A 14,035-nucleotide genomic window follows, 5' to 3' on the forward strand; every position below is an offset into this window, starting at 1 on the left:
GATTGGCGGGAGAGTTGCGGGACGGGCCAATGAGAGCGCAGGAATGGCCAAGATGGCGACGAGTCGCGGTATTATCGGCTTTCGGAACGCTCGAGGGGGGTTAGGATTATCGACTCCAGAGTGCGCGTTTATCGCATTTGTCGTCGTCGAGGAGGGCATCCGTTGACGTTCCTCCGGGCAGGCGATCCAGTTTCCCTTAAGCCGCTCTCGCGTGTTTGTCTGTTCTCGTCGCGAAACGCGTCGTGTCCTACCGATTATTTTCTCCTTCCCTCCCTCCCCGCCTGTGCTCCAAATCGCCGACACGCCAAAGGCGAAGATAGGGAAGCCGGAAACGAGAGTGAACAAGCGAGCGAGCGGGCGGGCGAGCGAGCGAGCGAGCAAACGACAAAGAGAGTGTGTGTGTGAGAGAGAGAGAGAGAGAGGGGGGAGAGAAAGAGGGAAGTAATAGACAGATAGGGGGTGTGTGAGAGAGGGAGCCGGACATAGGGAAAGAAAGACAGTACTTGGCCGTGGTTCTTGAGAGAGGGGGAGAGAGAGAGAGAGAGAGAGTGTCTCATCGATAGCACCGAGACTGCACGCAAAGTAGCCCGCCGGTGCTTGGACCAGGATGGCCTTCAACGGGGACGGACCGCATTCGAAGAGACAGAGACTCGAGGAGTCCGGACACAGGGTGAGTATCGAACGAGCGCGAAGGAAGAAAAAGTGCTGTTGCGCCTGATGGCCATGGTGGTGGTGTGCGACGAGAATCGAGTTGATACTTTACACGCCAATGCATTCGTGATATAGGCGAGGAGACGACGCGTGTGTTCCGGGGATTTACGGTGAGGGGTCAGGGAGGGGGGGGGGGGGGGAGTTGGTCTCGTCGCCATTTATCCGGTCGCTTTGCCCGTATTACCGTCGCCACGGCGTCGAAACAATGGACGATGCGCGCGCTCTCGAGGCACCTCGCGGCTCGCGGTGAAGAGACGAGACTGGTCGTCTCGTCCCGTCCCGCCTGGGGTCTCCATCGTTTTATCCCCCGGGCAACGGAACGACGACGACAACCTGTTATCCCGGAAAAAAAATCGCGCGAGGATCGAGCTGCTCGCTTATTTCGATGCATGCTTGGCTGCCATTGATCGCGTACGTCATCCCCGGCGGCAACGCGCCACCGGGGGGATCCAGCCACGTCCCTTTTCTCTAACGCCCGTCATCCCACATACACACACACTCGTTTATTCTTCTTAGTTTTTTGCTTTCAGTCCTCTGGACGGAATCCATCCACGGCGACTTTTGCAATTGGCGATTGGAAAGCAGTGCGCGCGCTGTTGTTTGTTGACGCGTCTTATCGCGGTCAGTTTTGTCCGGAGGCGCGTCGCCGCGATTCTCTTGGAGAGGAGAGATTGTCCGTTGGATTCGCACGCTCTCGACTCCCGGGTCGCGATGCTTCGTTAGCCGGAAGTCAAGCTGCATCGAGAGAGAGAGAGAGAGAGAGAATACTCGTGCGTGCACTAGCTCCTCCATCCAGAAGTAGAAGGAGAAATCGATTGGCGGTAGCTTCCTAAAATATCTCGACGATTGCGGTTAGTCTCGCGGTCGTTCGCTTTCACGATATTATCGCAGTCACTGGACAAAGAGCGGCATTCATGCCCGGAACAAGATCGTCTTGTTCGATTGTTTCCTGCTGCACACGGCCAATGGAACATACACGCACATGTACGTACGATGCTGCTTTTGGCGGGGGTCGGTGTGAGAGTTTGAGCATCGGGCTTTTGCTTTTAACCGCGCGAGTCGAGAGAAACGTTCGGCTAACGGGCTCTGTCGAATTATAACTGGAATCTCTAGCAGTGGCTGTGTGTGTGTGTGTGTGTGTACGTACGGGAAGTTGGTTCGCCGATTGAATTGGATGGTTTTCGAAGAAGAGAGATCGCTGATTGTTTTCTCGAAATTATTCAAGTTGGACAGCTGCGTACGAGGAGTGTTGATAAGGAATTATATGTTGCGCGAGTGGTGTGCATGGCTGCAGGCAGTGGTGCACGCACGTGACCGCTTCTTTCGCCTCGTCACTGTTACTTTTGTCCGATTGAAGGACAGGTTAGGGAAGTCGGTGAGTAGTTGTGCATGGGTATTGGAGGCAAAAGCACGTATCGCGTATTCCGCCGCAGATTCGAAGATGGAAGCTCTGCGCCGAGAGCAACTCGTGCGCGCACACGCTAAATTCAGATTTATCCTTGCGGGATGCGTGCCTCTGTGTATGCAATTAGGATCGATCGCCGGGGGGGGGGGGGGGGGGGGGGCTATTGCGAGAAGAATTTCTTTCTTCTACTCGCGCTATTTTTAATGTAGCCGGGTAACTTTGATGGAGAAGGTGTGTTGTATAAGCGCGATAGAGGGAGGGCAAGAAAATGATGAAAGAAATGTATCGAGTTGTTTTAATATCTACCGAAAGAGAGAGAGAGAGAGAGAGAGAGAGAGAGAGAGCTGGCGTAATATCGAAAATTAGCGGAATACTGGGAAGAAGAGAGTGTGGTTTATCGCCATATATGTTCCCATGCACGTTAAAGCCCGCATAAATTCTAGCGCGCGCGCGCGCGCGCGCCTGGAAACCTTGTTATTTAGCCAGGCTGCCTGGCCGCAATTAAAGCAAGCATAATATTTTGATGAAAAGTTGGAAAATACTATTGTCGGAGAGAAAAATAGTGGCTGGTGGATCGCGCGCAGAGAGCTTTTACCTTTCGATTGGAGCGCAAAGTGTTGGATGGAACGCGCGCGCAACGATCGATCTCTTTCCAATGGAATATATCGAACGAGTAAATAAAAGGTTGGAGATTAGCTCCGGGTTGATCGGTGCAGATTCCACCTCGAGGCTACGTTCGATGGAGCAAAAGCTTTATACACCGTGGTGGAAAAATATTGAAAGCTCGCTCGGTCGCTCGGTCGAGCGCGAGAGCACGCGCCTTATCGATTGGTCCGACTTGCTACGAGTTTCATCGGTACGAACGAAAGGAACGAGCGAGCGTCCAAGGATCAATTCCCAGGGCGAATGGGAACTTTTAAGCTGCGAGCGCAAGAGGAGGATGACGGATCGTCTTTTTGGCTTTTGCCAACGGCACAGTCGACTGCTCGCTCGCGTTCCGTCGGACGGCCACGGAGTTGGTTGCTTTAGCCAGCAGCGCAAAGTCTCAAGAGCAGTCTCTCTCTCTCTCTCTCGTACTACGTGGTCGGAGACACACACACGCGGTCTACGTTCGAATCTCGATGATGTGTCACGCGGACAGAAATATCTTTACCTCGATACCTTTTGCGCTCGCAAAATCTCTCTCTCTCTCTCTCTCTCTCTCTCTCTCTCTCTCTCTCTCTCTCTCTCTCTCTCTCTCTCTCTGACATGGAAGAAAACCGATGCCACAACTGAAACTCGACCTGTATATACACGCGTGTACGTTCTTTAGTCGTGTTACCATAGTTGATTAGGAAATCGATAATTAACGTCGACCCGCGAAGCGTAGCTTTTGTTATTGGGAAGTGCGCGCGCGCGCCATGAAGGCGATAGCAGTCGTGTCGCGCGCGGAATACTCGCCGCAAAGAATGCCAGGGTGTAAAAGCATTCCACGGAAGAAAGCTGCGGTCTTTCGCACTCGTCCTTCGGCGCGTACTTATTTCTGCTAGTTGGATCTGAGAAAATAGCCGCGTGCGCGCAGAAATAAAAGCTCGAATTGCGCGCAGACATTCCTTTGCGAAGTAAACTTTGAAAAAACGCCTCCGTCTTACGCAACACACGGGCAAAATATAGTGCCAACTTGCTACGTATACGCACACGCTATATATATACCGTCGTAAAAAGCCCGCGCGAGAAGGAATGACTTTTGCCCACAACGGAAGGAAGGAAAAACGTGGCTCGATTGTCTGGATCGAGAGCAATATGGAACGAAATCCGGCCGCTCCTCCAACTGCACGCTAATCAAATATTCAAAGCAATCGTATGGCAATGTTAATAGCGACGAGCAAACGTTTCTCACACCAAAGCTGCATCAAAGTTGTCCGATTTATTTAGAGATTGGCTGATATCGACGGGAATCGAACGCTCGCCTGTAAAAAAAAATTAAAGCGCGCGCGCGCGCGCGCAGGGCATATCGTCTCGTTGGCCGCTATAGACGGAACACGAACGAAGGTTGCGCAAATCTCGGCTGTATATTCGCTCCGTGCAACCACGTTCCAATCAATTACAACGGGATGATCGACCAGCCTTAACCATCTGAAAAATATACATATAATTCTGTGAATGTACGAATAATTCCTATACTCTATAGGTATATGTATATACGGTTGAGGGCTTAGGTGGCAACGTAGCGCCACCATCCTGCAACTACGCGGCTATATAATTTCGCTGGATTTTCTTGGAAAATTCAGCAGTTCGCCGCGATGAAAGTGAAATATCTTTTTCAAGGCGGCTGCATGCATAGCGAGTAAAAGAGAAACTTTCTAAATCTGTGTTGTGCGATTTTATCTCGGGCAATTTGCGGAAAATTTCTGTCCGTCGGCGGCGCATCGTCCGCGTATCTCTGTTTCTTTGTCGTTTGCCAATATGTGCGGCGGCGGTCCTTTTCTTCTGGGGGCTGAGTGTTTCTTTAAACGCGGATCTCGGATATACATACATATATATATATATGAGTGGCCTGGACGCAAGAAGGAAGGACCGACGACGAGGCGACCGGCCGGCCGGCCGGCCGGCCACATCGATTGTTCGATGCGCGCACGGTAGTCGAGGGAAGGTGCGAGGTTTCCGGCATTTTTACCTCGAGTCTCTAACCTATTAACGTGGCTATACGGACATGCGTTTCCTACTTTCGTATACTTGATATATAACGCGCGCCGCGCGATGCGCGAGAGAGCTCGAATATCTCCTTGTTGTTGTATATATTCGTGCAGAGTTGTGACGGCGTGGCGCAGCACACACACACACACGTCCGACGTAGCAAATTTTCGAGCGAGACGACTGGGCGTTGCGGAGGCGGACTCGAAGTTGGACGAATTTATTGCGGCCGGTCCGAACGAAGCCGCGTCACACGAGTGTACATTTCTCGGAGACGGTTCTTCCTCGCGTCACGGATCGCCACCGCGATATCTCGAACCCTCTCGTCTCGCGTGCACGCGCGCGAATCCACCTTAAATCCCGATAAATCGTCAAAAGGCACGAGAACCGAAGGGAGGAGGGGGAGGATCGACGATGTACAGAAGGAACGGATGATCGCGGTTCGCGTGGGTCATCACGCAGGACTGCAGGCGCGACGCCAGATATTTTTTCTTTGCTTAGGGGTATGCGTGCGCGTGCCTGTCCCAATGTTTCAATTTTCGACGAATACTCGCACTTTGGTTCCTGTATATATATATATAGTATAGCGAGAGAGTGGCATTTCGCAAATTGTCGAGCGATGGATTTGCCGGCTAATGGAATTTATGCTTGGCTAATCGGTTTCGCCGAGGTGGCTAGAAATTCTGCTCGATCGTCGAGCTATCCTTCCAATTGTCGTCGCTGTTCGATTCCAAATCCCCCTCCTCGAAACTATTACACCAATCAGCTGTCCTTCCTAATATACGACTGATGTCGGCCAAGACTCTCCTTCCCCATAATAATCTATATAATTCGCTGAATTTCTCTTGTCAGAGAGAGAGAGAGAGAGAGAGAGAGAGAGAGAGAGAGAGAGAGAGAGAGATTGGCTGTTGGATGGAAAACTTTTTCCCCAACGACAGGTGGTTTTTCTTATTTGGTCGTCGTCGCGCGTATCCTCCGCTATATGCTTTCCAACACTTTCCTAGTTCGGCGGCGGTAGCAACGAAGACGAGTGCGCGCGCGCGCTCTTGTATCTCATACCGGCTGAAAGTTTTGCGCTACTTTCACACGGTACGTGCGTGCAGTACATATACGTACTCCGTTGGATGCATGCAAAGTAAGAATTTCCCTTTTGGACTAGTCTCGCACCGACACACCGGCACCTCAAAATAATATATATATATACTAATCTGCATATTTATGTCCACGAGGATATGAATAACCAACTCCATAAACATAAAGGGCGTGCGCGCGCGCGCGCTTTCTTGCTCTCGCACTATCCGACAGGAAGAAAATTAGGCAAGAAGATGCAGCGGTGCGGAAAAAAGTCATGCTTGCGCGCGCGTCTCTTCGAGTCTCGAAGATTTATCAGAAGGGTCTTACACGTGCAGGTTCATCCATTTCTCTCTCTCTCTCTCTCTCTCTCACAGCTATTGCAGCTAATACCGCGGGAGATGCAGTACGCATATGTTGCGTGCGAAGGACAGAGGGATATCGATCGCTTTGCGCGGTAATCGCTCGGTGCACGCCAAATATCTTTGTCGCGATCAGTTTTACGATTGGGATGTGTGGAGCGTGTGTGTGCGACGAGCTCGTGTTCCGGATCTCGCAGGCTCGTTATATCGCGTCCGTTTACAGCAACGCGCTTTCCTCTGCTGCGCACGTACGGCCAGCCGCCAATGTGCCATGTACGGCAATGGCTATATATATACACGAGAGACGAGTTTTCGTTCGATCCAGTTGCTTCTATCGTTCCCCTTTGGCCGCACTTGCTCGCGGATCTGTCCAGAGACTCTTTATTCGATTGTCCGCGCGGCAGCGGCTCCAATGTCGATTCGTCGCTATTCGAGCGGCCGGGCCAGCCAGCCAGCCAAACGTGGTACATGCAGCTGCTTAGACTCAGCTCCGCCGCCGCCGCCGCAATCCTCCACGAGATTGTCAAAGGTTAAATAATCGATCGGCCGGACGCTACGCGCTCTACCACACTATATATATATATATATATATATATATATATATAAGTACAAGACACTGTTTTCTTTTTCAATAAGCCTCAATGTTACGGAGGATCGATTAGCTAATTCGAGCGACGGCGACGACAAAATACGCTCCTTATTCGGACGCAATCACTCGTCTCTTTCGCATAGATTGAAATTTTGCGCGTTTCCGAAATTAAGCGGAAAGGATGTAAAAGAATTGGGCGAAGGACTATTCTCGCGGCTATATAGGAACAAGTTTCTTGCCAGTCGAGATCGGTCCATGCAATTGGCCTTTGCTTTTGCGCACGAGCCGAGCCAGCGAAGCGCGCGAAGGAATCGATTTTAGTTTCGGACGACGCGACGCGACGCGACGCGACGCTAATAACTCGGTAGGCACGCGCGCGATCCAAGCATTCCCGCCGAGGGGAAAACATTAGCGTGTTCTACGTCGAATTAAAAGGAAGAGGAGAGAATTGTGAGGGGCGACCGAGGGACGACGAGACACGCGTTCTTTAAAAGGATCGCCGTGCCGTGCCGCGCCGCGCCGCGCCGCGCCGCGCCGCACCACTCGCATTGTTTCGAGATAATCGAGAAGACGATCGATCGAGCGTGGCGACCGGGTTCTGGCCCGCTGACGATGATTTACCGATGGGTCTGCTACGCGCGCTCTCCTCCAGTCTCTTCGGAGTAAATCCATCCTGCACCATTCGTCTGCGTCGACCAAATCTTCCTTGCTTGCTTGGCCGGACGTCATCCTTATGCCATAAACCGACTTGGGCAAGCTTCGAAATCTCTTGGATCCATAAATAAGACGCGCTTCCTAGTTCGCCCAGTCGACGGCCCATGCTCCACTTTCGACTACCCAACATGGTCGTCTCACTCCTCGTCTCCTTTTAATAAAACACTGCATCTTTCAAATTTGCCTTGGAGAATGCCTCTCTCTCTCTCTCCGCGAGAGGGTTCAAAGTTGCTGCTGATCCAACGGAGCATATATTTCATCACTCCGAGGCGCATGGACGTGTGGCGATCTCTCGGCTACTGCGCGCACGCGAGCGAGGAGCGAACAAAACTTTGAATGGCGAGGAGTGGAGCGCAATAACGACGGAAAGTAAAAGTGCGTGTGTGCCATGTGGTCCGCTCGCTCGCTGCAATGCATGCTGGTATATAGGCTGGCATATCGGAGAAACGCGCCAGACTTTACCTCGTGCTCCATTAATTTCACCTTGATCCACGATATCGAGCAAAGCTCCTTGGCAGTGTATTTAATCGTCCAAAGGTGCAATCGCATAAGAGTTTGACGGCGACCGCAGCCGCCGCCGCCGCCGCCGCCGCGGCTCATAGGAGCGACCTAGAGACCGTTGTGCGAATTTTACAAGTCATTATACGCTGGATTTCTATGCGTTAATTAAGCGACCATGGCATAACTCGTGTACAGATGTCGCTCTAAATTCTCTTAATGATACTGTTAAAGTAAATTATGCCTGCTACCTCGCGTGTCACCAAAATATACACCTATATATATATATATATATTCAAACACACACACACGCACAGAGGTTAATTCTCTGACCAACATTACTCTGCGGAAATAATGGGATTGCACGGAGGAGAAATTTGTTGGAAGCGCTAAAACTGCGGAGATGATAAAATTCATACGATAACATTGGGATTTCGCGTACGTGGCATATGCGCTACTAAAGTGCGAATGTCACGTACGCTTGGATTTCAATTGTGACGCAACGGAGCCGGCTCCCGGCCGTGCGTGGTGCTGCTCGTGTGGCTAGCGCACTTATTGCGTTTGCACATTTCCTTTCCGCGAGCGAGCCATGCATCCCCTCCTCTACCACTACTTTGCTCGCGGTCCATGCATTCGCCGGCCCTGCGGATATCCCGAGAGGGACACTGCGCGACCATAATGTGCCGAGTGACAAACTCGATACATTCTATTAACATAAGCTGCATGGCTTTTATTCACCATCTTTTCTCACATCCTTCCGAGTTTGAAGGGATGCTGCGAGTGCGCGCGCGCGCGCGCGCGCGTGCCTACAGCACCCATTAAGCTTTTAAAGCTCTGCGTTCGTGCAGACCCCGGAAGAGAGGAGAGGCAAAAATTCCAACGAAACATGATGCAATGGCATTCTGCTGCTGCTTGCATCTCGCTCTGAAAATTCACCCGTTAAAATTGCACATTTCGTTTAGCCAATGCGTGTCCAGCAGCAGCAACACGTACACTGGCCCATATATCCGTGCAAACTGTACATCATTTAAGCCTAAACTGGCTTTTATTCATACCCGCACGTGTCCTATTCACATGTTTATTCGCTGCATGTCCGCGCGGCGTCTCTGTACCTGAGTATTGCGCGCAGTCATAGCAGAGAGAGAGAGAGAGAGAGAGAGAGAGAGAGAGAAGATGGGCGTGTGTGCCGCCACCCTATTCGCCCTTAAAAACACTTGCCAGTGATCCATTATCTACTCGGGTATAGCTGCCATATCAAAACTTGCCTCTCTTATCGCTCGCTAGCTTTTACCTCTCCGATTCCTCCTCTCAACCCAATTTTTTCTTATCACGCAACACCCCATTATTTCTTCAACTTGTTATCAGAAATTCAGGCTTGGTGAAGATTGCGCGAATCTACGATGAGAGAGGAGGGTGGGGGGGATTGGCGTTGCTTATTTTTACGACGCTTTCCTTTTCTTAACGTATACGCGTTGACTGACAGCGCTTATCAGCGAACGACACGCGGCCGGCGGCTTCTTATCTATCGCTGCATGGGAAAGCTTCGAGGTGGTGTAGGAAAAGCTGCGTTACACCGTGAAATCCTTGAGAATTGTACGTACGTGTCGAGTCCTAATGCCAAATGCTACCTCGGTGAGCCTCGGTGGCTTCCTACAAGAGAGGGAAGAGAGAGAGAGAGGAGGGGGGAATTTAATCCTTCGAGAACTTTCCACGCCATCTTCCAACGACTGAATAATTCAGTCGTGATTGGACGACGACGAGTTCTCCGCTCGCTTCTTTCTTATATGTATTATATGTATACTTATAGAATTATAGCGCGTTGAGAGTTGGGAAAAATTGTCAGCTATAAAAATAAAACATGGATTTCCACGTTGTAGCTATATATACCCCCTCTGTGCATTTTAGTTACGTATTTGTATTGTTATATACATGTGACAAGAGAGAGAGAGAGAGAGAGAGAGAGAGAGAGAGAGAGAGAGAGAGAGAGAGAGAGAGGAAGGGAGGTGCGGGAAAAGACGCGTGGATGATTCTCCTTCTCCTCGATTCTAATGAATTTGAAAAAATGGAACGGACGAGGGAATTGATTGATCTGTGAACGAAAGATTTTCAATGCTCGTTATCGCCCGTCATAAATAATTCAGGGGGAGAGCAATCGATACAAGCCATTATATTCGATGAACCGAAGCAAATGAGTAATGAGCTACGGTCCGTCTGCCGCCGCTGGGATTTTCTATAAATCAGAGGATATTCAACCGTCGCAACTTCCATTCTTCTTTATCAATTAAATGCCTTGCGATCGAAAGTTTTTCCAGATGGAGATGAGGATAGCGAAACCAAGATTCTTCTCTTATTATATACTCGTCGAACAAAGGTCCGACCACCTCTCAAATATCTTCTCCATAATTCAACCTTCGCCAATTGCAGCTGTAAAATTACAGAAAATTCGTATAAAGATTGTTATCTTCATTGCAGTCTCTATAATGAACTCTCTAGAAAAATCTCATTTTGACGATACACTTTTCTGCAGATGAAACAACAATACTGCTCTACCAACGGGCTCTTTGTAGTAGTGTCATTCTTTATTAATTATTTTGAAATGAAAAATTTTTCCTCGATGGAAAGAAATAGAGAATAACGAAAATTGATCTGTATATATATATATATATATAACCGTTGGAAAAAGAGAGGTTTTGTATATGTATAAATTCATAGTTGATGTATGACATAGCGTGGCGTGGCGTGGCAGGAGAGCAAAGTCAGAGAAAAAGCGGAAAGATCGTTATCTCGTCTAATTACTTTATCAGCGCGTGACTGGCAGGATGCCAATGGACTTTCTCTTGGCTTGTAAAAGCAAGTACGACCCTTGGGGGGGGGGGGGGGGGGGGAGCGTGCCCGATGAACCGTGTTGTATGCGAAGCTGTGCCGTCCCAATTGTTCCAGTCATCATCCATTTCTATCGAGACTTCATTCTCCATTCTTCCACAAATTCCAGCTGTTCGATCACACGTGCTATACTCCATCTCCTCATATATGTGTTTATATATACACACACGTAGTCTTCTCGCACCAAAGTAATTAATTGCACACTCGTAAGAGAATAAAGAAAACAATGATCTTTTTGACTTTTCATTTGCGAGCCACGGTCGTACGAAGAAAGAGAAGAAGCGGTTGTCACATTCCGCTAGAATCGTTCCTTCCTTTCTTTTGTTTTTTTCAGGGAACACGAAGGAGGGAGATACGAAGCTCGAACATACCGATTAGTTTTGCGTTCTGCTGTCTGCGACGGATCGTACATTAAGAGCGTTGACCGAGCAAAGAATAGAACCGACGGACGGACGGGACGACGTATTATCGCTTCGCGTAACAACGCGCGTCTCGTCTCGTCTCGTCTCGTCTCGTCTCTCTCTCTCCCTGTTCGAACAAAAATTTACCCTTGCAAAGCAGCAACGGGCCGTTGTCGGAGGAAGAGATCTTATCGATTTTGCAAGCAACATTGGAAAATGATGAAAAAAGGATAGCAGAGAAATGTGCAAATAATGTCTATAATCCTGGTATAGGAGTGGAGGGGGAGAGAAAATTGTTGACGAGTGATAAGTAGGTATACGAGATGTTTACTTACATCTTAACCATTCGTCGCAGAGTGTGCGAGTAAAAATTCATTCATTTCTGTATATAATTGCTAAAGATGCGAAATATTTGAGCAAGCGGGGGGCTTTTCAGCCCCTTTATTTCCATCATGATCGAAAAAGGGTAATGCGCGCAGAAAATTGGTGTATCCCAATTATGGTTAGAGAGATAATGAATTTTTATGCGACCTTCCGAGGGGAAACTCGGAGTAAACTCTCTCTCTTCATTTGTTGCGTGCGATAAATATCGTGGCATTTACTTTGATATGCTAATAATTTTCAAGTCGATTTTGAAATATATGAATGAACACGGGGTGGTTTTATACTATGGAACAGGAGGATTCGCTCCATTTGTTGGATGATTCAGGCCCTGCTTTTGGTATATATATATATGCGCTAAAAATTTGGGAATGGGAAGATTTTGCGATTTTGCGGAGCGAAGGAGGAGTATGAAAATTGTCGAAGAAGCTCTCTCGCGTCTTAGTATAGTCGTTACGTGGCTCGGTCGTCCATCCGTCCGTCGGTTGGATGTGCTCGGTGCTCCGATATGCTCCGCGAGTTGTTATAAACATAACTGGCGTTCTGGCGGTTGGCCAACCACGTGGCTCCACGCTCAATGGAGGCCCGGCACTCGGAGAGCCCAAGGGACAAAAAATCACGCGTGCATGTCTTGGATAAATTTCACTCACCTGCACCTGTTAACCCTCCTCCCCAGCCCGCTCATTTCAATCCTTTTCGCTCGATCGAAGAAAGATCGAGAGGCAAAGTTTCCTTCCACATTTTCTTCCTCCTCCTTTTGCCATTTCTGATTAATTGCCCGACAAGTGTCTCATGAATCAAGAGAATGCTGCGAGCTACCGTTGTGAAACGTTTACCCTATTTTACTACTACTAACCCCACTCGTGCCAATCGCACGATAAATCTTACCTCTCTCTCTCTCTCTCTCTCTCTCTCTCTCTCTCTCTCTCTCTCTCGCAAAAATCAATCAACAATTTTTCACTAATTTTCCTTCTTCCGCTCCGCTGCTTTTTTCATTCCAACAGGAATGACATTTTTCGGCGGATTTTTATCCATTGCTCGGAGATGTTTATGTACACATGCATGGCAGGGGTAAACGCGCCCCTTCTACATACAACAAAGCAATTGTACAATGGGTAAAAGAGCTACGAGTCAGAGTGTGGTCCAACTTTTACTTTTTAAGCCAAAATCGTTTTGGTTCTATCGGCCCAAGCAATTTCTCTTATATATGGATAATAAATTCACGCGTCGAAGAATTATTTATTATATATAAATACTCGATCGGTTTAAGAAAAATTAATTATTAATATATAGAGGGGAAGGAATTTTCCAGAGATTTGGAGGAAAATTCAATGGTTCGTTAATTGGAAGGGATAGTGTGTCTTTTGGCAACTGGCTGGTTTAGGGGAAAGGGGGGGGGGGGGGAGGAGGAGTTGAATCTCTGATAATTCAACGGTACTTCCGGCGAAGCGCGGAAGTTGCACGAACGTTGGTGCAGGAGGTATGTATAGGCTATAGTGGATCGATGGCGAGGAGAGGAGTTTGGAGCGCGAGCGACACCTCCGGACTCAAAAGTGTCTCGGTGCACTATTTCTGTCCTCTCGGATGCTCGCGTAAAAAGAGGCGTGGACGAATATTAATAGACCACTACGTCACGCATCGCCGCTGACACCACCAACCATCGAATTTCTCTGAAAATCGAGTAGCGATTTTCGCTCGGTTGCAATTTTACCCCCCCCCACCCCCCCCCCCCCCCCCATTCATACTAATCCCGATTCTTTATTACCTACTCGCAATTCCACCATCTCTTTTAACAACAAATTCTTCCATCGTCGCGCTAATGTCAAATAAATCTGTTTAGAAGAAACGAAAAAAAAAGGAATAACGAAAATCCCCCCTTGAATTTCCCTAATTGAATGTTGACTAATTCGGGATATTTTGTGTTTCAGAATCACGAGTATGGCGGGTACGGGGATGAACCACGTCGCAAGAGGTGAATTTTCCAAGAGTTATCATGATGGGCGGAGGGGGGGGGGGGGGAGGGAGTGGATGGATGCAGCCGGGAGAGTCGGATATATGCGTAGGCATGGAAGCACCGAGCCGTGCCATTTCTCCTCTCCCTCTCCTCCCCGTCGGCCGCCTCTATCGATCCTGCTGCATTTCTTCGACCCATTAACCTCCTATAACTCGTTTTATTTGCCGCCGTGTACGATGATTCTCGCGCTGGCTGGCGCGTTCAGTTACGCGGCTCATTTGCTCCTGTTTCTCGCGAATTTCCATTTATACGCGAGTAACGCTCGGTGGTCAATGATTCGAGCCCAACTCTCCCACGCTTCTTTCTCGTGCCGCGCCACACCACTCGATCATT

At 49.0% G+C, this 14,035-nt stretch overlaps 1 protein-coding gene across 1 annotated transcript in view; it reads left to right on the forward strand.

Moving 5' to 3' along the window:
- Window positions 1-43: 43 nt before the first annotated feature.
- The window catches only part of LOC136775333 (heterogeneous nuclear ribonucleoprotein L-like), a 96,705-nt gene continuing 82,713 nt past the window's right edge, over window positions 44-14,035 (forward strand). Inside the window, exons 1-2 of the mRNA XM_066730017.1 lie at window positions 44-670; window positions 13,617-13,660. Coding sequence (XP_066586114.1) covers window positions 608-670; window positions 13,617-13,660 — 107 coding nt within the window. The 5' untranslated portion in view covers window positions 44-607. The remainder of the gene's footprint in view (window positions 671-13,616; window positions 13,661-14,035) is intronic.

The sequence above is a fragment of the Prorops nasuta genome, unplaced genomic scaffold (genome assembly GCF_024137725.1).
Source record: "Prorops nasuta isolate Cenicafe-Biocafe unplaced genomic scaffold, Cenicafe_Pnas_1.2 PNAS00008, whole genome shotgun sequence".
Taxonomy (NCBI): domain Eukaryota; kingdom Metazoa; phylum Arthropoda; class Insecta; order Hymenoptera; family Bethylidae; genus Prorops; species Prorops nasuta.